General features: G+C 35.9%; 1 protein-coding gene and 1 long non-coding RNA gene across 2 annotated transcripts in view; one reads left to right on the forward strand and one right to left on the reverse strand.

Moving 5' to 3' along the window:
- Positions 1-27,555, forward strand: part of LOC149134166 (uncharacterized) — a 52,168-nt gene that overhangs the window by 17,635 nt on the left and 6,978 nt on the right. Inside the window, exon 2 of the long non-coding RNA XR_016243140.1 lies at positions 21,569-21,636. This is a non-coding gene — a long non-coding RNA (uncharacterized LOC149134166). The remainder of the gene's footprint in view (positions 1-21,568; positions 21,637-27,555) is intronic.
- The window catches only part of LOC106882614 (retinal Mueller cells isomerohydrolase), a 34,073-nt gene that overhangs the window by 5,998 nt on the left and 520 nt on the right, over positions 1-27,555 (reverse strand). Inside the window, exons 2-7 of the mRNA XM_089357563.1 lie at positions 13,440-13,698; positions 12,447-12,588; positions 11,216-11,363; positions 9,360-9,568; positions 4,788-5,036; positions 3,453-3,564 (exon numbers count right to left, since the gene is read on the reverse strand). Of these exons, the coding sequence (XP_089213689.1) occupies positions 3,453-3,564; positions 4,788-5,036; positions 9,360-9,568; positions 11,216-11,363; positions 12,447-12,588; positions 13,440-13,698 (1,119 nt within the window). The remainder of the gene's footprint in view (positions 1-3,452; positions 3,565-4,787; positions 5,037-9,359; positions 9,569-11,215; positions 11,364-12,446; positions 12,589-13,439; positions 13,699-27,555) is intronic.

A 27,555-nucleotide genomic window follows, 5' to 3' on the forward strand; every position in this document is an offset into this window, starting at 1 on the left:
ACATTCACTGCTTTCTTCCAAGGAATCTAATGCTCTTAGCTTAGTTTTTCCTTGGGGCTGGCCAGATTGGAGCAATATTGAGAATAACCAGCCAAAATTGCAAGGATAATCTGGATCTCGACTGAAGAAAGAAAACTCCGAATGACCTGTCTGTGTTTTCTTTGTATCGTCTATCTGGATGTTTGGTCCCTTTCTTGTATCACCTAACTGTCTGGATGTTTTGTGTTCTTGTCCCATTATGTATTATTTATATATATATATATATATATATATATATATATATATATATATATATATATATATACACACACACACACACACATACATGCGTATGGTGAGAATGCATAGCCTAGTGCTTGCGATATTGCACTCATGATCATAAGACCAGGGTTTCAATTCTTGTGTTGTGCTCTTGAGCTAAGCGTTCCTTTTCATGTTGTTTGGTGATCACTTCAACATCTAATGTATGGTACACCATACACCTGTTCAAGCAATGTTGATTTGATGGAAGGAGTATGCAAATGTGCAGTACACACATTTCATCGCTGTAAACAAATCATTAGTGCAGGTTCAGCAAAAAATTGCAGAATATATATATATATGCGTGTGTGAGTCGTCTAAAAGACCATAAGTTAGGGAAAAGATGCACACGGATATCTGTCAGTAGAGTAGGTATATTATCTAAAATGTATAGTATTAAATATCCATCATGGCTGGTCTTTCTGATCTGTTTCGCGTAAAAAAATACAATGGAGTGGTAGGTAACAAACCGATTATATAACTTTACTCTCATCAGAGTTAGCTGATATGAAAAGTAATATGGCAACTGCTCTCTATTGTCAGAGGTGGATTATCACAACCAGTCAGTGGCTGCTGTGAAAAAGGTGGTGGAATGAAAAGATGCCAGGGGATTAATTTAGGAGTTATGTCCCTTGGTATGTTGTGAAGTCAGCAAGAGTATGGTTTACATCTTTTTATGATCTTTCACTTTATGCTGTACTCTGTGGCACTTTCTTTCAAAGTCCAGATGTGCTTGGCTAGGTTTGTGGTGTTACGTCTCTCTGGGATGTTGAAGGAGGACTTGTGGTTATTAAAGCAGCTCACCCTATAGTGCAACACCAATGAAGTCATTACATAGTTTAAGGCCAACAGCAGTAGGAGTAGAGATATGTTTACCCAATTTGATACTGTGGACTTCTGTCCATCTATATCAAGAGAGCTTCTGTTAGAGGCATGGAACTTCACTAGATCCCACACTGAAGTCAATGACGAGGACATATGCATTATCATGCACACCAGAAGAACCCTACTCTTCAGTAAGAAGTCTGCTTGAACCAAATGCATTGACCCAGAAGGCTCCTTTGACGTGGCAATGGGTGCTTTTAACAGTGCATGACCTAGTAGGTCTCTTCATTCTAGATATACTAAAAAAGAAATTCCCTTCAACTAGCTTTGACCTCTACTGGGACAACGTGCTGGCAATATCGAGGGCGGGGTCTAATGGCCACATACTACATAGGCTAAGAAAGGATCACACAGGCACCATAAACTCTCTCAGACCAAAGGTCACTATAGAGACCAGCCTGAAAATGGTGGACTTTCTTGATGTGACCCTGGACCTGGAATCAGGTGCCTATAGGTTTGTTAGGAAATTAAATGAGTTGTCTTACATTAACACAGGTTCCTGCCATCCAGCCACAGTGTTCAGGAACTTGGTTAAGGGTGTCAGCAGGAGAATCTCCAGCTGGTCTTCAAGCAAAGAGATCTTTCATGCTGCCACCCTGTACTACAACCGGTCTCTGACTGCCAGTGGTTTCAAGGATAGTATGTTACATTTGATAGACACTTTTCCCGAACCAATAGATTCAACAAAATGTTTAATAGACATACTCTGAGATTATCCTTTAGTTGTGCACCTAGTGTAAAATAGATTTTAGTAGGTAGGCCCAGACCCGAAGTTGAGGCAGGATGCTCATGCAGGAGTAACACAACTTGTCCACTAAACGACCACTGCAATACAGAAACAGCTGTTTACGAGGCAGAAGTAACAGCAACAGGACCCAAATGGACAACAGAGCATGCTGTAGTATGTGGAGGCAATGGAAGGCCCATTCAGAACCTGCTTTATTAACCACAAGTCCTCATTCAACATCCATGAGAGACATAACATCATAATTGTAGCTAAGCACATCTGGACTTTGAAAGAAAGTGCCATAGTGTACAGCATAAAGTGTAAGATCCAAAAAAGATGCAAACCATACTTCAATAGCAGTAGGAAGTGCAGATTTATGACTGGCTGAGACGAGAGCAATTTTAAAAGGTACCTAATGTCTGGATGTTTACCTGAACAGCAGGAGTGAGGTGTTTAATCCGTGCCCGCATGTACTTGCATGCCCCACTATGCCTTGACCTTCCTCCAATGCCCTTGAGCTTGACAAAACGAGTTTGACCAAAACACACATCAAGGCACTCATGTACACACATCCCTATAAAGCGGACACACACACACTCCTATAAGGTGGACATGCACACACCCCACAAAATAAACTGTTTCCCCCACCCCAACACATACCCCTTCACACAAATTGTACCCCTATATATACAGACCCCCCACACACATACATTACACACCGCACACTAACATAAACCTCCATCCCCCACCCACAACTTTATCCTTTACAGAAAGAAAACAGACCAACAATCACAGCTATATACACCTACACCCACTGGGAAAAATTATGCATATGACACCATTACACATACCACAAACCCCATCTCCACAGGAGCACCATATTAATAATACACACCTTCCCCACTTCAAGATAACTCTTGCTGGCTTCACAGCATACCAAGGGACATAACTCCTAAACTAATCCCCTAGCCCATTTGTCGTTCCACCACCTTTTACACAACAGCTGCTGTCTGGTTGTGCTAATCCACCTCCAACAATAGAGAGCGGTCACATTATTCCCTTCCATATTGGCTAACTCTGATGAGTGTAAAGTTATATAATCAGTTTGTTACCTAACACTCCATCATATGTTTTACACGAAACCGATTGGTAAAATCAGCCGTGATGGCTATTTAATACTATATTTTTTGGATAATATATATATATAGATATATATACATACACACACACATATAATGTAAGTGGGTTTCTGCACACATTCTGTGAACTAAGTTCCACTTGCTCTTGGTATCCCACACTAACATCATATCCAACAATGACATTATTGCAAAGTAAACTTCGTAGCCATTATGCTATATCTATGTCAATAAAATGGCGAGGAAACTTTTGGAACCTCAAATTTGAAGCTCAGTATGGACAATTCTTCAGTATAATTATCAATCACTCCCAAAATTGCAAACAAAACCCCAGCAACATTGTGGTACAGATAATGAGTTCAATAAATTTGTTGGAGTATTTTATGCAAAATATTTTATTTTACCTGAAGGATCATCATTTAAATAATCACAAGTAAGGAAAATGCTGCCATTGGCTCTCTTGACAGCTGTAGCTTTACTTCCTTCCAGAGTTACGAGATTAGTTCCAACAGGTGTCTAAAATATGAAAGCATTATAACCTTTCAGAATAGTGAGCAATGCAAAGTATACAGTCTAGCATCAGTGAATGAATGTTCGCTTTTGTTTTTGCTTTCCAAGGTTTTTAATATGATAACATGCATTAAAACTGATATTGTATTTTGAGAGGGTCATACTATCAATAAAAGCACATGCACTCGTTATATTTCACTTCAGTTATATAATTAATCAATTGATCACATAAAATACACCATTTTGAGCGTGGCCATTGCCAGTACCGCCTGACTGGCCTTCGTGCCGGTGGCATGTAAAAGCACCCACTACATTCTCTGAGTGGTTGGCGTTAGGAAGGGCATCCAGCTGTAGAAACTCTGCCAAATCAGATTGGAGCCTTGTGTAGACATCTGGTTTCACCAGTCCTCAGTCAAATCGTCCAACCCATGCTAGCATGGAAAGCGGACGTTAAACGACGATGATAATGATGATGATGATCAATATCAATTAGTCTATGAAACCTGGGGCCACATGGTTAGGAAGCAAGTTTACAGCCATGCCTCCACCTGTAACCATGCAAAATGAATAGAATTAAAAAATGCATAATGTAATGATTAAAGAAATTGTTCTGTCATTTAGAGAGAGAGTCTCAGATTTATAAGAGGATTTCCCATGAAGTGGAGTGAGTGTTGTTGGCCATTCTCCATGAAAATGCTATTGTGGTCATTACCGCAGGTCACAGCTGAGCACATTACTTGCTCTGGGGTATGTAGCCCATCACCTCTTCCCACTCCATTTTACGCTTCTGTACCCCTTCCTTTTTTTCTTTTCTTTCTTTTCCTTTCTTATATCTCTTTTTTTCCTGTTACTTTGTATTTAACCCTTTAAAATTCAGATTATTCTGCCAAATGTTCATTTGAATTAATCAAGCATTGTTTAGTAGCTTCAAGATTTTGATGACTGCATAATTTTAGAACGACATCGTGAGGTAGGTGTGAAAGGCCACATCTGGCCAGTTTGAACATAAAACAGGTAGAATATTTGGCAAAGATATGGCTGGTTTAAAAGCTAAATGGTTAAATAAGAGGATGCTAATGAAGATTGTAAGATGTTTTTCTCAAGAGCTCAACGATATAAGTGAAGTGAAATAATTACAATTAGGAATAAAAACTAGAATAATAACAGGCTCTGCTTATCATCTAAAAGTGATGTGTTTATAAAGTGTTGATGAAAATATTGCATCTTACCTCTTTGTTGACATCTAGTGGGAGAACATATCGCATAAAAAATGCAGTTGCATCAATTTCTGTGCTTTTTTCCAAACTTCTTACATAAAGACGTTGAACAACGTTTGAATCATTATAACCACATAAATCAACAACTAAATGACCTTTCTCTTCAAAGCAGTTTATAAAATGGAAGCAGAACATGTTTTCTGCACGGTACGCTATTTTCAGCCTTTCTCCATTTTCCTTTTGCAAAACATCAAACACGACCTGAAAAATGTATAAATATTGAACTTTAAAAAAATTTCCAGGTCTAAATGGCTGGAGAGGAAACATTATCAGGAAACAAGTTTTAGATTAATGTGGTTTTGAAGATGAGTGGTTGGGTGATGGTATAGGTGCAGATGTGGCAGTGTAGTTAACAACAGTGAATGAATAGTCGCTTTTGTTTCTCAAGATTTTTGATATGATAGCATGTATTAAAACTGATTTTGTATTTTGAGAGGGTCATATTGCCAATAAAAGCTCATGCACTGGTTATATTTCACTTCAATTATATTACCTATCAATTAGATAATTAATCAATCAATAAATATCAATTAGCCAATGGTTTTAGTTTCATTCTGCATGGTAATTTTATTAAGCATCTTCTCCTAAGCCAACCAAAACCTTGTGAGTGGATTCTAAAACAAAAACTATATTCATGTATCTTCTTTTTCCTCCTCCTCGTCGTTTTAACATTCACTTTTCTATGATTGCATGGGTCAGGTGAATTTTTTTCTTATTGCCACATATCTTTCTACTTCAACCCTCATCTGTTTCCAAGTAATATTTCCCCATGACCAAACATGTTTTTATGGAAGATTGGAAATGAAGGAGACTGTCTGTCTGTCTGTCTGTCTGTCTGTCTGTCTGTCTGTCTGTCTGTCTGTCTGTCTGTCTGTCTGTCTGTATGTATGTATGTATGTTATTGTATCTGAAGAGAATCATTCTCTACATGCATGCATGTATGTAGAGAATGATTCTCTCCAGACACAATAAAATATACTTCAACACACAAATTTCACATAAAGAATCTTGCAAACCAAATACAAAAATGAAATATATATATATATATATATATATATATATATATATATATATATATATCACCATCATCATCATCGATTAACGTCTGTTTTCCATGCTGGCATGGGCTGGACGTTTTGACTGAGGTCTAGAGAGCCAGTGGCTACACCAGCCTATTTTTTTATTCCTTTATATGTTTTAGTTATTTGACTGCAGCCATAATGGGGTACTGCCTTGAAAGGTTTTAGTTGAAGAAACTGACCCCAGGACTTATTCTTTTCAAGCCTAGTACTTATTCTATTGGTCTCTTTTTCTGAACTGCTAAGTTATGAGGATGTCAACATACCAACACAAGTTGCCAAGCAATGGTGGTGGACAAACACAGACAGATACACACACACATGCACGCACACAGACACACACACATGCATGCACACAGACACACACACATGCATGCACACAGACACACACACATGCACGCACACAGACACACACACATATATAGATACGATAGGCTTCTTTCAGTTTCCATCTACCAAATCCACTCACAAGGATTTGGTTGGACTGAGGCTGTAGTAGAAGTCACTTGCCTAAGCTGCCGTGCAGTGGGACTGAACCTGGAACCATGTGATTGGGAAGCAAAGCATCACCCTCGTTCAAGGGATGTTTGCTAACAATCTTCTGAGATAACGACAGTAACAACTGGTAATGACGACAGCAAAGGCAATAATGACAATGATCATGTACCAAATACTCTTTGTGGAATATCATATTCCACAAAGGGTGTCTGGTACATTTCTCTTGTTTTCTGTCACTAAAATATTGATCTACATAGAGATAAAACTCAAACATTAATGTTACAGTTGCTGTTAAAGAATCTCGTTTTGTTTTAAGGTGGATGATTATTTAACTGATTAACACACTTGTTGCCAAATTTCCATTGAAATACACTGCCTTTGTTTAAATTAATTTAGAGAATTTAGTAAAATGACTTTGTTATTATTAAACTGGAATTTGGATCATAAACTGATATAAATTTTTGATGGAAGGTTTCTATTTAGAACACTAAATTATTTAAAATTATTTACATTACAGCCACCAGAAAATATATATACATATGCCTGCATGATGGGCTTCTTTCAGTTTCCATCTACTAAATCCACTCACAAGGCTTTGGTTGGCCCAAAGGTATAGTAGAAGACACTTGCCCAAAGTGCCTGATGAAGAATTGAGTAAAATATCTTTTTTCACATTTAAGCTGGTATTTGCAGTATAAATTAAGATGACATCTTGGTGGAAGTTTTTTTATTTTGATCACCTTAAACAGGAAGTTTGTATTGTAGAATCAGAGGCAGTTTTGGGCAGGTTGATATCAAAAGGGTTTTCCTTTCTTTTTCTATTCTTTTACCTCTTTCAGCCATTGTACCACAGCCATTCTAGGGCACTGCCTTGAAAAGTTTTAATATGAATGGGGCAAGATTTACTAAAGAGACAATTTTGAAAAACAGGATAAATTAAAGCCTTTACTATATAAATGGTTAAATGAATAATTTGTAAGTTTATGAGATCAAATTTAATTAACCCATTAACATATAAACTGGCCACATCCAGCTCAAATATTTAACCTACTTTATGTTCAAACTGGCCAGATCTGGTTTCCCACACCTACACTACACTGTCATTCTAAAAATAAAGAGTCATATTATTGAACTCTTAAAGCCATGGAATAATGCATGGTTAATTCAAAACAAGGGGAACAAGTAAGCATTACATTTCACTATGAAGGTATATGGTTCAGTGGTTAGAACATCAGATTCACAATCATGTGGTAGTGACTTTGATTTCTGGACTGTTCTGTGTGTTGTGTTCTTGAGCAAGACACTTTATTTCTTGTTGCTCCAATTCACTCAGCTGTAGAAATGGGTTGTGATGTCACTGGTGCCAAGCTGTATTGGCTTTTACCTTTCCCTTGGACAACATTGGTGGCATGAAGAAGGGGGGCAAGTCTGCATGGATGACTGCTGGTCTTCCATAAACAACTTTGCCTGGATTTGTGCCTTGGAGGGTAACTTTTTAGTTCACCTGAGGGGTGGGGTCTTTACCCTTTTTTTTTACATTTGACTGAGTAATCCGAATGCTAAAGAGTTAATTATTTTATTGTTTCATGGAAGAACACATTATTATTCTAAATTGCTTACAGTTGATGCCTCCATCAACAATAGGAAGTAGATACCAGTTTCAAGAAAAGTTACCTTTATTAGATACTAGCATTTTCGAGAAGGCCCATCAAGCTAAGTAAAATCGTTGGTAACCAGTGCCAATGACACATGTAAAAGGCACCTGTGCTAGTGGCACGTAAAGGGCACCTATGCCTGTGACACAGAGAGGGTACCTGTACTGGTGACACATTAAAGGCACCTGTGCTGGTGACATGTAAAAGGCACTTGTGCCAGTGACACATAAAAGACACCCAGTACACTCTGTGGAGTAGTTGGTATTAGGAAGGCATTGAGCTGTAGAAACCAAGCCAAAACAGACTGGAACCTGGGGCAGCTCTCTGGCTTACCAGTTCCTGTCAAACCATTTAACCCATGCCAGCATGGAAAACAGATGCTAAATAATGATGGTGATGAGGGTGATGATGATGATGTTTTTATTAGAGAGAGATTTAAACACTAGACACAAGTCTTATGAATGGACCCTTATAATTCATATGGGAGGTTAGACAGTGATGAATTATCAAGCAACAAGATCTAACAAAACATTTATGAAGACATTACACATTTTTTCTTATGAAATGAAACTAAGTTAATGCACTAAGTTCTAATGAAACAATCTCTTATACTTAAACCCATCAAATCTTGCAGGATGCACGGTGACTTCACTACCGCTGTTGGTACAAAAGAAAGAGACAAAAAAAAGCATCCTGTAATGTGGTTGGTGTTAGGAAGAGCTTTCAGTCATAGAAACCATGTCAAAGGAGCTAGTGGACCATAACGTAGTCCTTAGACCCACTGGATCCTGTCAGTCTGTTCAACCAATGCTAGCATGGAATAAGGAAGTTAATATTTATCTCCACTTAAACATGGATGTTTCATTAAAACAAACTTTACTGTAGTAGTTGTCATGAGAGAAATTCTCACATTGGCTTTTTGGTGCAAAATGCATTTTTGTTTATATTGGTAGCAGGGGAGATAAATCCCCATTACCTCCAATGCTGAGACCACCAAAGCACATGATTTTGACCTTGTTTGGTCTTGTCAATGATGAACACTCACATGATCTGGTGGTCTCAGTGCTGAAGGTATCAGGGATTTATCTCCCCACTGGTGAGATAAACAAGAGAGCATTTTGCACCAAAATGATGACTTTATTGATGATGGTGATGATTAGAGATAGACAGAAATGTTATATGTGAGTGTGAATATGTGTGTGTGTGTGTGTGTGAGAGAGAGAGAGAAGGAAAGAGAGAGAAAGAGTAAAGAGCATCTACATGAGGTACTTAAGTTTCATGTGTATACATACCTCCTCTTTATCAAACACTGATAAGCACTCCACGAAGGCATTGCCTAAGATCTTAGCAAAAGCAGCTTTGAAAAGGTTGAAGCATAAGTTCTGTTCCAGAATGATAAAGTAATTTTCTGACATTCCAAAACTGTGGCTATATGAATAATAAGATTTCCATCTTGATGGCACACTTCCGACAATACGGAGGTTATCAAATGGCTTGGCATCTATCAAATAAAAACAAACAATATTTAGATAGTTGTAAATACCTTTACTCAACCACATATTTCCTATTTTGTTCCTTCTACCTTTCACCATCTTTGAGGCAGCTTCATGATCCCATCCTCCCAGAACTTGGCATCTTTTTGGGTTATGAACAAGTCTAAGTAGTTTTTACACTCTTTTAATGAATCAAAGTTCTTCCTATTAAGATAATTTTACAGGGATTGGAATACATGATAATCTTAAGGTGCAAGGTCAGGTGAGTACAGTGGGTGGAGACATCCCATCCAAGCTACACTAATTTCCATCTGGTCTGCAAAGAAATGTGCAGTCTAGTGTTGTCCTGGATGTAAGATGACACCCTTTCAGTAGGCCAATTCTGGACGTTTTTCATCAATTGCTTCTATTAATCAGTCTAATTAGGAACAATCATAGTCTGAATTTAATGTCTGATTTTGTGGAAGTAGTTCATAATATACAATGTTCTTTTACTCCCATCACATACAGAGCATCACCTTCTTCAGATACAGACCATCTTTTGGAGAGGCTGAAGGCAGTTCATTTCGTTTTCCTCAGGAGCTTTTTTTGGTTTATGATAATATAAATAATCCATTTCTCATCACACATGATTATTCTTTTCAAAAGTGGATAATTTTTGTTTCATCTGAGCAGAGAATTGTAGATGGAAATGTGCTCTGTTAGGTTATGAGGCATCCAAATGTCATAGTGATCCAAATAGCCAAGTGTTTTTAAATGCATTATAACACTGACATTAGATACATGGAGAACCTCAGTGATGACCCCTTCATTACACTAGATGTTAAGACACCTGAAAGTCATAGAAAGGTGATAAAATTCACCTCCAATTCCATTCAGGAGTGATGGATACTTATATTTGGCCATTTTTGTGACTTATCGATGACTTTCAGGTGTTTTAATATTACAGTGAACCAGCAAACAAACAAAACACATACACTGAGTATGTGTGGTTGATAATGTTTACAACACTAGTGTTGCTTTTAATTAGTTATTGAACATATGTATGTATGTTTATGTTTGCATATGCATGTATGCTTGTGCCTCTTTGTCTCGACCTGTCATCAAAGTGGTGTCATTTATTTCCAGTCATCCATGAAAATATATGCAGTCATGGAGAAATATTACCTTATTTGGAAACAGATGAGTATTGGTAACCGGAAGAGTATCTGACTGTTGAAATTCTACTTCAACAAATGACAACTCACCTATGCAAGTATGGAAAAGTGGACATAAAATGATGATAATAATAATGATGATGATGATGATGATGATGTTGATACTCCTAACACCTCACTTCATCTTAAGGTATCCAGCTCACAATCAATTCCTAGCAGCAAATTATTTCACATTGCTCTAGTCCACTCAGCTGGTAAAAACGAGTAGTACCTGAATCTGAAAGGGCCAGCCTCGCCACATTCAGTGTCATGTTGAATCTCCCTGAGAACTATATTAAGGCTACTCATGTCCGTGGAGTGCTCAGTCAGTTGCATGTTAATTTCATGAGCAGGCTGTTCTGTTGATGTGATCAACTGGAACCCTTGTTGTCATAACAGAGAGAATACCAGTTAGTTAGTAACAAAAGTAAATTCCCAAATTCAAATAACACTACAAACCTTTGTTGTCATTTGGTTCACTTGCTATGATGTTGTAGGCCATATTTTTATTTTTGAAGTTTGATCCTAGGTTGTATATTGTTCCATTCTGGTCCTTAAGCGGGTGAGCAGTGGCAGAGTGGACAGCAGTTAAATTGTTTAGTTTAACCTGGAAGTAAGCATATTGGTTTCCTTTTAGATACAAGGATAATTCTTTTATAAGAAAAATGAAATATGGATTTGTGCATTTCTGTACCTTGTGGCTTCAGATTCACTCCCACTGCACAGCACTTGGGCAAGTGCTTTTGGCTCTAGCCAAGGTCTTATGAGTGGATTTAGTAGAAAGAAACAGACATGTTCTCATGGAAGATTGAGAATGAAGGACACTTCTTGTATGACAGGGATACTCATTTACAGCTATCACATAAAATCAAGGCAAGCAGACAGTAACAGACACACACATGCATATACACACACACATACATATATGAGAAGCTTCTTTTAGCTGTCTACCAAATCCCCAAATCCACTCACAAGGCTTTGATTGGCCCAGGGCTATGGTAGAAGACACTTGCCCAAGGTGTCATGCAGTGGGACTGGACCTGAGACCAAGTGGTAGGGAAATAAACTTCTTACCATAGAGCCATGCCTATGCCTAAATAAAAATAGAAAACAAACATGCTTTAACTGAAATGTTGTAGCTCATTTCTATGATGTCCTTAAGAATTCCTTAAAAGAAAAGGAAATTAAGATGTTTTTACAAACTCAACAAGTGCAGGTATGGCTGTGTGGTAAGAAGCTCGCTTCCCAACCACATAGTTCCAGGTTCAGTCCCACTGCATTATACTTTGAGCAAGTGTCTTCTATTATAACCTTCGGCCAACCAAAACCTTGTGAGTAAACTTAAATAGATGGGAATCTGAAAGAAGCCCATTGCATGCATGCATGCATACATACATACATACATACATACATACATACATACATATATATATGTTTATATTTCTGTGTGTATGTACTTGTGTTATTGTTTGTCCCCCTATAATTGCTTGACAACTGATGTTGGAGTGTTTACGTATCTGTGACCTAGTGGTTCAGGGAAAAAGATCGATAGAATAAGTACTAGGCTTACAAAGTATAAACCCTGGGATCGATTTTTGTGACTAAAACCTTTGTAGGCAGTTCTCCAGCAAAGCCACAGTCAAATGACTGAAATAAGTAAAAATAAAAGAATAAAAGAAAAGATACATACTGTGTCAACTGGATCCAGTGAATCAGGGTCAATTTGTAGGACTTTGTCAACTTCTGTCATAGTAAAGAATGCATCACCATGTTTGACAACATTCACAGATGTATTGTCAGTGAATTCGTCTATTTTAAAGTAGGAGAAAAACCTAGAAAATAAAAGCACGACAAAATAGAAATGATGGTAAAATTGAGAATTCAGAAAACAAAGACAGACAAAATACTACTAAGCATTTCGCCCAGCATGCTAACATTTCTGTCAGCTCGCTGCCTTAAATATACACTTATATCTATTTATACAATGGGCTTCTTTCAGCTTCTGTCTACCAAAGCTTTGGTTGGCCCAAGTCTATAGTAGAACACTCTTGCTCAAGATGCTATGTAGTGGGACTGAACCCATAATCATGTGTTAGGGAAATAAACCTTTTAATCATTTTGTGGGGTTCTTTGAGACTTCATTAAGGGGCAACTTCAAATTTGTAGTTAGGTGAAATTTTACCTATATCTGTTTTTTTTTTTCCACTTCAGCTCTAGTGTCAATAACAACTTAAGATAAGAAATACAGTAAAATAATAAATAGATGAATTATTAAATAAATGAAGAATTACAAACAGTAGACAAAAACAGAATGGTAGAGTGATGAATCTAAAATGCTTTTTGTGCAGTGATTAGTTTCTTCCCTCTATGTTCTAAGTTCAAATCCAACAGAACCAAATTAGAGTTGCTAGAGTAAGTACCAAGCATGGAGAAATGTTGATTTCATTCACTACACATCTAAAGATATGAATTCTTTGACTACTACTACTACTACTACTACTACTGCTACCAGCAGCAGCAGCAGCACCACCACCACCACCACCACCACCATTATTAGTACTACTACTAGCGCTGCTGCTACTGTTGCTACTACCACCATTACCAGCATCACCAGCACCAGCACCATCAGATCTACTACTACTATTGCTCTCTGTTACTAGCAAACTGAGAAAATCTGTTTTACCTGGAAAAAATACTTTTGCAAGGATCTGGCAGAGCAACTTTTCCAAACTGGCTGTAAACGAGGCGGTTGGCTTTCACAGAATCATTCCAAGTTTTGCTGCGTAATATACGGTTCTTATATAAAACCCGACCATCTTTGATGTCATAGCGACTAATGGCAGCTAAACCATCAAACAAGTGATTCAACTTAGTTTCGCCAACTTCAAATACTCCAGCACCATTTCGGTAAAGACTACCATTCAACCAAGCTGGCACAGTACCTGAAAATAAATGACAGATAGTTTTATTTAATATTTGGTTTATGTTATTTCCATGAATAAATAAACAAGATGAAGAGAAAGCTTAAAGAAAATCTTAAAGTTGACAATGTCCGAGTAAAGCTTTTGGTGAAAGCATGTAGCTTGGTGGTTAGAGTATTTGGCTCAGAATCCTAAGGTCGTGAGTTCAATTTCTGGTGATGCGTTGTGTCCTTGAGCAAGATACTTTATTTCATGTTGCTCCAGTCCACTCACCTGGCAAAAATAAGTAGCACCTGTATTTGAAAGGGTCAGCCTTGTCACACTCTGTGTCACATTGAATCTCTCAAAGGACTACATTAAGGGTACATTTAATCTTGAAATTCTTTATCAAAGATAATATTTTTAAATGAAATAAAGCTGTATTCATTGAATTAGATATGTAATTTAAACTATTAAGTAATGAAATGTACTTTGAATATTGATTGTTTATCTGTAGCACAGTACTTAAGACAAAACACTGTAATAAACACATTTATTTAATTTCACTTCTCTTAAAAAGTTACCTTTCAGCATCATCACCAGAATTTAGCATCTACTTTCTACGCTGGCATGGGTTAGACGGTTTAACTGAATCTGATAAGCTGGAGAGTTGCACCAGGTTCCAATCTGATTTGGCATGGTTTCTACAGCTAGATACCCCTCCTAGTTGGTATTAGGAAACATACTAAATGATGATGATGAGGAAAGATAACTTTTTAAGAGGAATGAAATAGTATTCTATCAAAAAGAATATGCCTTCATTAAGAATAATTTCAGACTATTCAGAGCAACTTTCCAGCCTGGGCAATGCCAGATATTCTGGAAGGTGCAACTGTGATAAGTACAAGAATGGCTGCATGATTAAGGTTATAGAGTACAGGGATTACTGTATGGTTAAATAGTTTTCTTCCCAACTATGTAGTTTCAGGTTCAGTCCCACAGTGCAGCACCTTGGGTAAGTGACTTTTACAATAATCCCAGTGTATTTATCAGAAAGAAACAGAAAGAAGTTAATTATATACATAATCATCATTGTTTGATGTTTGTCTTTGATACTGGCCTGGGTTGAGTGGTCTGACAGAATCCAACAAGTTAGAGGACTGCACCAAGCTCCAATATTTGCTTTGATATGGTTTCTATGGCTAGATGACCTTCCTAAGGGGATTACTTTACCTGTGTACTGGGTGCTTTTTTTCATGATGCTGCCAACTAGTGAGGCCACCAAATAACTTGCAAGGCAAAACCCTTCACTGAGTGGTGGTGTACTATTGAAAATGGGCAGCTTTATGCTGGATGATGATAGAGATTAAGGTAAGATAGAGAATTAGGAACAGGTGACTTATGGTAGAGGAGACACACAGCTACTCCAATTGGAAAGAAAGAAAGAAAAGATGGTGGTGATAGTGTCAAGGTATACCCTTAGAGTACAAGAAAATACAAATGAGAGAGAAATGGAACAGGACCAAATAGGGTAAGTAAATATATGCATATGTATGTGTGAGTCCGTTTATATATTCTCTGAATACTGCAAGTCCCTGTCAAAAAATCATCCACTGGTACTGTACTATCCTCCATCTTCTCAACAATATTGCCCAGTTTTTGAATTCAATACCTCTACAACTTGTAGGCAAGCTTATAAAATCTAAAAACAGTATAACACCCATGACCTTCAGAATCAGGTTTTCATTTTTAGAAATGTCAAAGTATCTGCATCAGTTGTTAGCTGCTAGAAAAATTGTATCCTTCAAAAATTCCATGCTTCCTGAAATTTACTAACATTACTTCTTGATGTATCTATACACCCTTTCCTCATAATAGCTTTTACACTTCACTTTTCAAATTTTTTTAATGCTTTTTTTTTCTGTTACTATGCCTGTTTCCTGTCCCTGCTTTTAAACTTCTCTGATGAGTTGCATCTGAGCATTGCATTCATTAAGCTCATTATTGTTATTTTTCTGATGAGGATGACTTTGCCTCTCATACTTTTAGGGTCAATAAAATAAGTACTGGCTAAACACTGGGGTTGAAGTAGTCGTCTAACCCTGATCCCCTGAAATTTCAGGCACTGTGCCTATAACAGAAAGGATTACAATGGTTGTAAAGCAAGCTTCTTAACCACATATATGACCGTGCCTGTACCTATCATAACTAAAATTTCTAGAAGCTAAATGATGATAATGATGAAAAATAACTTTTTAAGAGAAATGAAATTAAATAAATCTGTTTATTACAGTTTATTGTCTAAAGTATTGTACTACAGATAAGCAATCAATATTCAAAGTACATTTCACTGGCTATATCTGTGATTAAGAAGCTTGTTTTGCAACAATGTGGTTTCAGGTTCGGTCCCATTGTGCAGCACCTATTATAATCCTTTCTATTAGCTGCATTTCATCTGTCCTTATGTTCAGAGTTCAAATTTACCTTCATCCTTTTGGGGGTCAATAAAATAAGTTGTAGTTGGGTACTGCAGATCGATGTAATTAACTATCCCTTCTCCCAAAATTTCAGGCCTTGTACCTAAAGTAGAAAGGATTATTATTATAATAGTTATTAAGGCGGCATGCTGTCACAACCACTAGTATGCTGGGCAAAATGCTGCTAAGCATTTTGTCTGTCTTTATGTTCTGAGTTCAAATTCCACCAAGGTTGACTTTGTTTTGATCCTTTTGAGGTCAATAGAATAGGTACCAGTTAAGCTCTGGGGTTGATGTAATCAACTTGCACCTCCCCCCAAATTTCTGGCCTTGTGCCTATAGTAGAAAAGATTATTATTATTATTATTATTAGTAGTAGTAGTAGTAATAGTAGTAGCAAGTCGACAAGCTGGCAGAATCATTATCACATCAGAAAAAATGCTTTGCAGCATTTCTTCTGACTCTTTATGTTCTGAGTTTTAATACTACACAACATTGTCTTTCATCCTTTTGGGGTTGATAAAATAAAGTGCCAGTAAAGTACTGGGGGTTGATATAACTGACCACCCCTTTCCTCAACTCCTAGCTTTGTGCCAAAATTTGAAACAGTTATTATTTTTATTATTATTAAAATGTGAATCATTTATTACCCTTCCACCATTCACTACATTCACCCCACATCCTTCCCAATCTCTAGTCATCATCTACTCTTCCTTATTTTTCATCCAACAATTTATCATCGGCACGTAAAAAGCACCATTTGAGCGTGGTTGTTGCCAGTGCTGCCTGACTGGATCCTGTGCCAGTGGCACATAAAAAGCACCATTCAAGCATGGTCGATGTCAGTACTGCCTGACTGACCCGCGTGCCGGTGGCATGTAAAAAGCACCCACTACACTCTCGGAGTGGTTGGTATTAGGAAGGGCATCCAGCTGTAGAAACCTTGCCAGATCAGATTGGAGCCTGATACAGCCTTCTGGCTTGCCAGTCCTTAGTCAAACCGCCCAACCCATGCCAGCATGGAAAGTAGATGTTAAACGATGATGATAATTATGATTATTCTTATGATTGTTGTTGTTAAGGTGGTGAGCTGGCAGAATTGTTAGCATGCCGGGTAAAATGCTTAGTGGAATTTTGTCTGTCTTTATGTTCTGAGTTCAAATTTGGCTGAGGTTATCTGTGCCTTTGATCCTTTCAGGGTCGATAAAATAAGTACCAGTTGAGCACCGAAGTCAATATAATTGACTTTCCTCCTCCCCTGAAATTGTCAGAGCCTTAATTTAATACAAATATAGTGGTCTGATTTAGTGAGGCTTTTAAAACAAACATATAGCAGAAAATTGATTTGCAAAGTCCATTGCGTGTTAGCTAAAACTCATAATATGTCTCCATGCGTGTCACTGTTTAAATTTCAATGGAGAAATACACATTAACAATAGACAGCATAATTAGAAAAATAAAACGATCTAGAGTAAATAGATCAAATGAACTTAATGGCTGTTTGTATGGACTTGTAATGTATACAAATGTAATGTATATTGAGAATGAATCTAATGTAATATATCCTCTTATCATATTACTTGTTTCAGTCATTGACCTGTGATCACACTAGGGCACCACCTTGAATATATACATCATATATAGATGCAAGTATGACTGTGTAGTAAGAAGCTTGCTTTCCAACCATATGGTTCTGGGTTCAGTCCCACTGTGTGGCACCTTGGGCAACCCACTTCTAGTGTAGCTTCAGGCCAACCAAAGCCTTCTGAGTGGATTTGGTTGACAGAAATGGAAAGAAACCCATCATGTATGTATGTATATATCTATATATATAAAAATGAGAATGTGTGTCTGTGTGTGTGTGTGTGTATGTGTGTGTGTTTCCCTAAAACTCGAGAACTACACAACCAATTTCATTCAAATTTTACACATGCATTACTTAGGGTACCGGTTGTGTTTTAGTAAAAAAAAATGTTTAACTTCTTGCATAGTTCGAGCCCACAGAAACATAACATCTCCTCTACTATTTAAGTATTACGTGTCAAAAGTGAAACAAAAACACTCATGTCAAATACTTTCACTTTAAAAATGAAACTATTCCACTAACTGAAACAATCACATTTCGATACTGTAATGACAGATACTTTCACTTTAATGGTTTCAGAGAGAGAGATGTATATGTATATGTACATGTATATGTATAGATATATATAGAGATATAGATCTATATGCATACATGTATATGTATACATATGTGTAGATGTATATATATAGATATACATGTAATATGTACACATATATCCACATATATACACTCACACACACACACATACGCATGCACACAAACACACACATTAGTCGTTTTTTTTTTTTTTATCCAAAACTACGTCAAAAGTACTGAATGGATCTTTATGAAATTTGGAAATTATATTCTATGCATAACGGCCATAACTCCCATGAAAATTCATATATTTTTGATGTTGATGAAATTTTAACCATACATATTACACACAAATAAAGTAATATTTCTAAAATTTCTTCTTCTTAGAAGTTACAAAGACCCCTTCATGGGGACTTCACACCCACAATTTAGTCATTTTTCCTAAGCAAAGACGAATACAGTTGTACTATTGGAACCTATAGGGCCACCCAAACATAACAGATGAGCATTATTTGTAATTCAACGGTACAACAGTGTAAGACTATCCTTTCAGATATACTTACATTGTGATTTCTGCAATGTGGTGCATAAATTGTCAAGTAAATGAGATGCATTTTTGCCTCCACTGATTCACTTGCAAAGTGTTGAGTAAAATTATTTTGTTGCAGACCTCCTTTGAGTTTTTTTATTATCACTGAGTCACACATAGTCTCCAGTTGGTAACATTGATTTCAAGGCCTTCCCAGATGAGTGACTGGTTGTTCTAAGACATTTATTGATTGTAAATATTTTCTGCCCAGTTACCTATCGGTATAGTGGTCATTTGCAAACTCCAGAGGCGACACTTTCATTTCCCTTTACTCCAAACGTCACACATTCTTATTTCAATTGGGTCATGCCCTTCCAGCTGCTATAGATCTGTAATGCATCTTACAGCTGTGCTTGTCACCTGTATCGTGAGGAATCCTACATTGGGGAGTAATAACGACTATGCTCGGGTAGCCGACTGATTATCGTGATCATTCATCTTTTGGTTTCCTGTAGCTTTACTCTTTTACAAACCCAGTGAACATACATATATTTCCCATTTCAAAGAAATTCAAACAATACATATTACACCCAAGTTAAAAACATTCCCAACAATTCAACTTCTCTGGTTGACATTAACACACCTAGGGGCCTTAACTCCTACATTTTTCAGCTCATTCTTCATGAGCAAAATCCTTTTTACAGGGTCCATAACACTAGAATTTTCGAATATGCTCATAAATATCAGATATATAAAGATGAGAATATGTGTCTGTGTGAATCCATAAAACTCGAGAACTACACAACCAATTTCATTTGAAATTAACAGATGCCTTACTTAGGGTCCATGTAGTGTCTTAGGCCAAAACAATCTTTAACTTCTTGCATAGTTCGAGCCCACACCAATATCATATCTCCTCCACTATTTCAGTATTACATGTCAAAAGTGAAACAATAACATCACTCTACTGTAATGTCAGATACTTTCACTTTCACACTGAAACTATTCCACTATTTCAGTATTACATCTCAAAAGTGAAACAATAACATGTCGCTACTGTAATTTCAAATACTTTCAATTTCATACTGAAACTATTGAAGGGAAACTATACTCTTACATATATACAGGTATACTGTAAGACCCAAGTTAAAAACATTCCCAACAATTCAACTTCTCTGGTTGACATTAACACACCCACCCCCAAGAGGGGCCTTCATTCCCACATTTTAGAGCTCCATGAGCTCCATTTTTCAGGAGCAAAATCCTTTTTACAGGTTCCAGAAGACTGAAATTTTGGAATATGTGCATAAAGATTAATAGTATGGGATACATGTCTCATGATTAGAATTTTTTAGGGTGTGTAAAGAGGGAAAGAACCCTCATGTGCAATTTTGATGAAATTCGAATCATATGTATTCCAGTTCCTTACAGGAAATATAAGAGAAAAGTCTCATCCTTCAATTGCATGTAACACGGGCAACGCCGGGTATCTCTGCTAATATATATATATATATATATATATATATATAAGATATTGGTACAACAATGCACCAATATTTACCAGAAATAGCAGTTAATAATATACGACGCTATAGTAAAGCTTCACTGTATATATATACTGGCAAAATGTTATCTGTCGGTAAGCATAAAAAATTTCATCTTACCTGTAGGAAGAACATTAAATAAATGTACAACCCATATGTGGATAATCTAGGACCTAGGTTTGGAACTTTCCAAATTACATTTGCTAACGTAAATTTGATTAGTTCTCATCAGCTAGATTTACCTAGATAAAACCTTAAATGTTGCTACATCAATACCAAATATATGTTTGGATGTCTTTGTGTCTGTGTTTGCTCCCCCCTCTGCCACTTGACAACTGGTGTTGGTTTGTTTGGCAAAAGTTTGTTTGGCAAAAGTTAAAAACATGTAAATAATTCATATTATTATATTTAATAATAAATAAATTACTTATAAATAAATGTCTGCATTAATGCAAAATGCAAAAAATCTTTCCAGATAAAGCAGAATTTATATGGATATATGTTTGTATATGTGCATGCACATATATGTATATATGTTGCTTTAACTTTATATGTCTATGTGCATTTATGTGTACATGTATATGTGTATATGTGTATATAAATAATATATATATATATATATATATATATATATATATATATATATATATATATATATATATATGCATATATACATACGTATATGTACATACTTACATCTATACGTATATATATATATATATATATATATATATATATATATATATATATACACGTGGGCACAGGACATCATGTACAACAAAAAATTACGAAGTACAAGTACAAGGAATCTGAACTACTTTTTCGAACAACGAAAGGCACAAATGGAAAATAAGACAAACAACACAAAGAATGACCCTTCATCAGTTGTTGGCTGTTTTTCTACTCTCATATTTCGAGCACTTAACAACAATATACGCTTTTGATAAAACAGTTGCTCCATGTACTCATACTTCACAATTTTTTGTTGTACACGTTTTGTGATGCCCTGTGCCCACATATGCATATATGTATATATATATATATATATATATATATATATATAGAGAGAGAGAGAGAGAGAGAGATGTAAGCATGTACATATACATATGTATATATATATATATATATATATATATATATATACAAATATATATATTATTTATATATATATATATAAAATATATTCTTTTATTTGTTTCAGTCATTTGACTGCGGCCATGCTGGACCATCGCTTTTAGTTGAACAAACTGACCCCAGGACTTATCCTTGGTAAGCCTAGTACTTATTTTATCAGTCTCTATTGCTGAACCACTAAGTTATGGCGACGTAAACACACCAACATCAGTTGTCAAGGGTACAAACACAGAAACCTAAACATACACACACACACACACACACATACATACAACAGGCTTATTTCAGTTTTCGCCTTACCAAAATTACTCACAAAGCTATAGTAGAAGACACTTGCCCAAGGTGCCATGCAGTAGTACTGAACCTGGAATCATATGGTTGGTAAGCTAGCTACTTACTACACAGCCAGTCCTGTGCCTCTTACCACACAGCCACTCCTGCGGTAAATTTATGTCTTTAACTATGTATGTATATATGGCTATATCTATATTAATCTATAATTGTATATCTTTATGTATATATGTACAATTCTATAGGTATGTATATAACTATATCTACTCTTTGTCTATATATATGTATATCTATGTAACACTATGTATGTATATGTATGTTTATATGTGTTTTTGTGTATGTATATGTGTGTGTGTGTGTGTGTGTGTGTGTGTGTGTGTTTGTGTGTATGTGTATGTGTATATACAGTGGAGGGAAATAAATATTCGTACATGTCAAAATTCTTTATTTATTTAATTTCTAATGAACATAAATGGGATATACCAATACTATATTTGCATATACATACATAAACTATTTATTATTATTATTATTATTATTATTATTATTTTCTCTAGGCATAGGAGGGGCTGTGTGATAAGTAGCTTGCTTACGAACCCCATGGTTCTGGGTTCAGTTCCACTGTGTGGCAACTTGGGCAAGTGTCTTGTACTATATAGCCTCAAACCGACCAAAGACTTGTGAGTGGATTTGGTAGATGGAAACTGAAAGAAGCCCATCGTATATATGTATATATATATATGTATGTATGTATGTGTGTGTGTGTGTTTGTGTGACTGTGTTTGTGCCCCCAAACATCGCTTGACAACCGATGCTGGTGTGTTTACGTCCCCATAACTTAGCGGTTCGGCAAAAGAGACCGATAGAATAAGTACTAGGCTTACATAAGAATAAGTCCTGGGGTCGATTTGCTCGACTAAAGGTGGTGCTTCAGCATGGCCACAGTCAAATGACTGAAACAAGTAAAAGAGTAAAAGAGTAAAGAGTAAAAAAGATGTTTTAGTTTTTAGATTGTTAGTAATAAATATATCTTTTTTCTTTTATTGTAGTAATAATATTTACTAATTACTTTTTAATTATGCTAATAAAATTCCCTTCCATTTATTAGACTATTGTCTTATTATTTTATACCAATTCTATTATTATTTTCTTCCATAATCTTTCAAATTTTAACTTTGTATTCCTGTAATGTTATGTCGAGAATTTCGTATTTAACAAAAACTTTCTATCACCTGAAGGCGTAGCTTAAATTTTGCATTATTTTGGAAGATCTTTTATATTAAAGCAGACATGTAAGTAATTTATTTATTCATTATTAAATATAATACTATTTACTATTTTACTTGTTTCAGTCATTTGACTGTGGCCATGCTGGAACACCACCTTTAGTCGAGCAAATCGACCCCAGGACTTATTCTCTGTAAGCCTAGTACTTATTCTATCGATCTCTTTTGCCGAACCGCTAAGTTATGGGGACGTAAACACACCAACATCGGTTGTCAAGTGATGTTGGGGGGATAAACACAGACACACAAACATATACCCAACCATACATATATATATATACGACAGGCTTCTTTCAGTTTCCGTCTACCAAATTCACTCACAAGGCTTTGGTTGGCCCGAGGCTATAGTAGAAGACATTTGCCCAAGGTGCCACGCAGTGGGAATGAACCCAGAACCATGTGGTTGGTAAGCAAGCTACTTACCACACAGCCACTCCTGCGCCTATATAAATTATTTACATGTTTTTAAGCTACAAAACAATTTGCCGTGATATTTGAATTTTCTTGTTAAATAAAATTTTTATCAAACTATTTCTCTGTCATTTATGACTTAACACATTCCCTATCATTTTCTTTTGTATTGTATTATATATTCTATGTTTTGTCGAATGACACATTATAAAGAGCTTTTTTTATGAGTACTACCGGATTACTTTATATATATATATATATATATATATATATATATATATATATATATATATATATATATATATATATATATATACAAGGTTGAGGAGGGTATTGAATTTAACCAAACCCAAAAGATACAGGTAATACCGAGTAAGTGCTGTATACCGACTAGTTATGCCCCAGTCGTTGTATGAACAGGATTGGGGATTATAAGTCGTGTATTAGCGTGTGTGTGTATAAATATATAAAAGGATAAAGAGAGCAATGGTAAAGTTGGAAATATATTGGAAATATATTTTATGGATAAAATATATTTCCAATATATTTCCAACTTTACCATTGCTCTCTCTCTCTCTACACACATATATATATATATATATATATATATATATATATATATATATATATATATATATATATACACATATGTATGTATGATTCCTGTCTGTATGTAGGTGCATGTGTATGTAGGCATGTGTGTGTGCATCTGTGTGCACCTTTGTCTTTACATTGTGTGATGTTTGTAAACAAGTACCATGCATTTTCAATCTCCCTTGAAAAATGTGTCTGGATATGGGAAAAGTTTATCTGGCTTGGAAAGAAGTTAGGGTTGGTGACATAGAAAATCTGCCTCAATGAATCTCAAAGATGGAAAAGTGGACCTTAAAATGATGGTGATGAGGATGATGATGATGAGGAGGAGAAGGAGGATGGTGATGATGAGGATATGTTCTAAACATCATCTTAATGCTGAAAAATTTAGTTCTTTTACTAAATTCCTCCAAACTCTCGATTGTTTTCCAAATTAACTGAAATATAAGCTCTCAGTTTCATTTAGAATACGATCATGAAAGGTTTAAGAAGTTATGCCACCATAAATTATTAATCTAAACATTTTTCTTAGTTGGAGAAAGAAAATTCATAAAAATATTAAAAAAAAACCTAGGTGGCAATTGTTAGTAACTGTTAAAGGAAATTAGACTGTTATGAACACGTTCCAGTGTATTAACCAGAAACAGTTGCTCCTTGCCTATAAATAAAGATCAGATATTTCCCTAAGCATGTAAGTTTACTTTGAGAGATTAAGTTCATGAAATTGTTGCCCTCTTCTTCGAGAGTCACTAACAATGTCTGTTCATGATCTTGTTGTCTGTCTTTAGCTAAAAGGGAAATTTTAATAAAGGAATATTTTGAACAATATTCTGGCATCATTTCTTATCTTCTACGAGAGTTGACAAAGTTTTGGAATAGCTGTCACTGTCTTGTAGGGTAAGAAAAAAGCATATCATCATCATCATCATCATCGTTTAACGTCCACTTTCCATGCTAGCATGGGTTGGACGATTTGACTGAAGACTGGTGGAACCCGAAGGCTACACCAGGCTCCAATCTGATTTGGCAGAGTTTCTACAGCTGGATGCCCTTCCTAACGCCAACCACTCCGAGAGTGTAGTAGGTGCTTTTACGTGTCACCGGCATGAAGGCCAGTCAGGTGATACTGGCAACGGCTGAATTAACAAAAATACAGGGTAGGCAAATGTAGTAAAATTTTACTGCATATTGCAATCTTTGGGCACAATCTGGCAGCTTCAGCTATTGCACCAAGTGTATTTTCATACTTTGTGATTTTTCACCCATCCTGTACATAAAAAGTTTGGGAAAAAAATGTCTTTCGGAATTTTAATTCTAGCCAAGAAATCTCATCTAGGTGTATGTATAGCTTTGAATATATGCCATTAACTGGGCTAAAATACATCTGGCATTCACTTTACCTGCTGCTAGGATGGTTTTTATTTCCTTCCAAAATATACTGTTTTTAAACAGAACATATCCATAAGAAATGTTATTTCTGGATGAATACTGCAGTAACTTGTCTGTCAATAATACATATACATTAAAGATGATACATAGATGGCTATTGTAATTCAATACTATTTCAATGGCAAAAACCAGATTTTTATTCAGCTGGGCAGCTTTTGCAATATCGTTATTTCCTATATCAGAGGTGACAAATCTGGCTTTAAGTATACGTCACTGATAGAGCCAATAGGGCTGAAATGCATCTGGCAGTCTCGTCAGCTGTTGCTGGAATGATTTTCATCTCCCTGTTATAGTGTTTGAAAACACTATAACATCTCCAGAATAGGTTATCTCTGGATGAAACCTGCAGTAACTTGCCTGTCAATGATGTACATACATTAAGTGTGGTACATAGATGACTATACAAATTTTAAATAGTAAAGGGGAAAAAATGACTGCTGTATTTAATTTTTAAACCTGGTACTTATTGTATAGATAACTTTTACCAAATTGCTAAGTTATTGGGAACGCAAGCAAACCAACACCAGTGTAACGCGCGCGTGCTCACACACACACATGATGGACTACTTCCAGTTTCCGTCTACCAGATCCACTCAAAAAATTTTAGTTGATCAAGGACTATAATAGAAGATTCCTGTCTCTGTCGCACAGAGGGTTTGAACCTATGAACATAGTTTGGAAGCAAACTTAACTATACAGTCACGTCTGTGCCTATGGCTAAATAATTTCAGATAGAGTAAAGAAAACGTAGGAAGGTAAAAAAAAAGTCCTCGAGCTCAAATCTTTTGTCTCAGTGGTTCTCAGTCGGGGTTCATATAAGATTTGGGGGTTCCATGTAACAAAATAGTAAATTGGGGATCCACAATAATATTTTAAGGGCTCCTGGAAATTTTTCACTTTAGATGTATGTATTGGTATGTTTTGCAAGAAACAGCGAGGTTTCTTTCTCTTACATAGTTCAACCTACACAAGTTATTGTGTGAAAAATAAAATAGGAGTTTTGAAAAACGTTTCAATATAACTTAGTTTTTAAACATGGAATGGCTATGACGGTCCACCAGAATGAAACAGTAATCAAAATGTTCTATAGATAATAAATGGTTGAAAACCATTGCTTTATCTAATTCAGATCCAACAGTTGTCACATTAAATACGTGTCTATATAGGATGATTAATGACTTGTTCACATCAATCATTGCCTATGAGTCATTTTAATTAACGTAAACAGACAGATGCTCATATCAAACGAAACAACGAAAATCTCCTCTACGTGGCGGTTAAACTTACTAGAAATAGTAATTAAATTTTCGTGAAATCACACTCCTATACGTCTTCGAAGGAAGGACATTAATTAATGTGGTTCTCTGTATACACTGCCTCAATGGGAACATGGGAATGTCATTGCTGGGACAGCTTTGACCATAGGACTTGTCGATTAGATCTGATTTGGGGATAAACAACAACTACGACCCAAGTGTTTGTCATTGATCAGTTTTGATTAATTACAAAAATATTTCTAATTCTATCGCAAAGAATTTTTTTCATAAACGATAAAGTATTTTTGCGCAATAAAATATTGTTGTGTCTGGGGAGAGTCATACTGCCTTAATGTTATTGTTGTTTACGTAGTTTAAAACTGACACAACAGACTTACAATCAAAGGTAGGCATTCCAGTCATGACTATCACATCAGTTTGTATACTTAGGACTACTTTGAACAATATATTCTTTATTTTTAAATCGGTTTCGCTGTTATTACTAGCGTGTCGTGAGACCGCGAAGGGGTTTCTTCATTGTTGTTAGAAAGTGACACCACTCATACTGACATAGGAACAAGTGTCAATCGACTTCAGCATGTGATTGGTATTTCTATTTTATCGATCTCGATGATTTAACTAATTATCGATTGTTCCCCCAACAAAATTGTGGCCGTGTGCTGTTAATTTAAGAAATCATTATTATTAACAATTCAATGTGTGAAATAAATATGTAAAGAGTAGAATAATATTGAGAGATTCACTAT

This window comes from Octopus bimaculoides, chromosome 9 (assembly GCF_046866305.1).
Source record: "Octopus bimaculoides isolate indiv1 chromosome 9, ASM4686630v1, whole genome shotgun sequence".
Classification (NCBI taxonomy): Eukaryota; Metazoa; Mollusca; class Cephalopoda; order Octopoda; family Octopodidae; genus Octopus; species Octopus bimaculoides.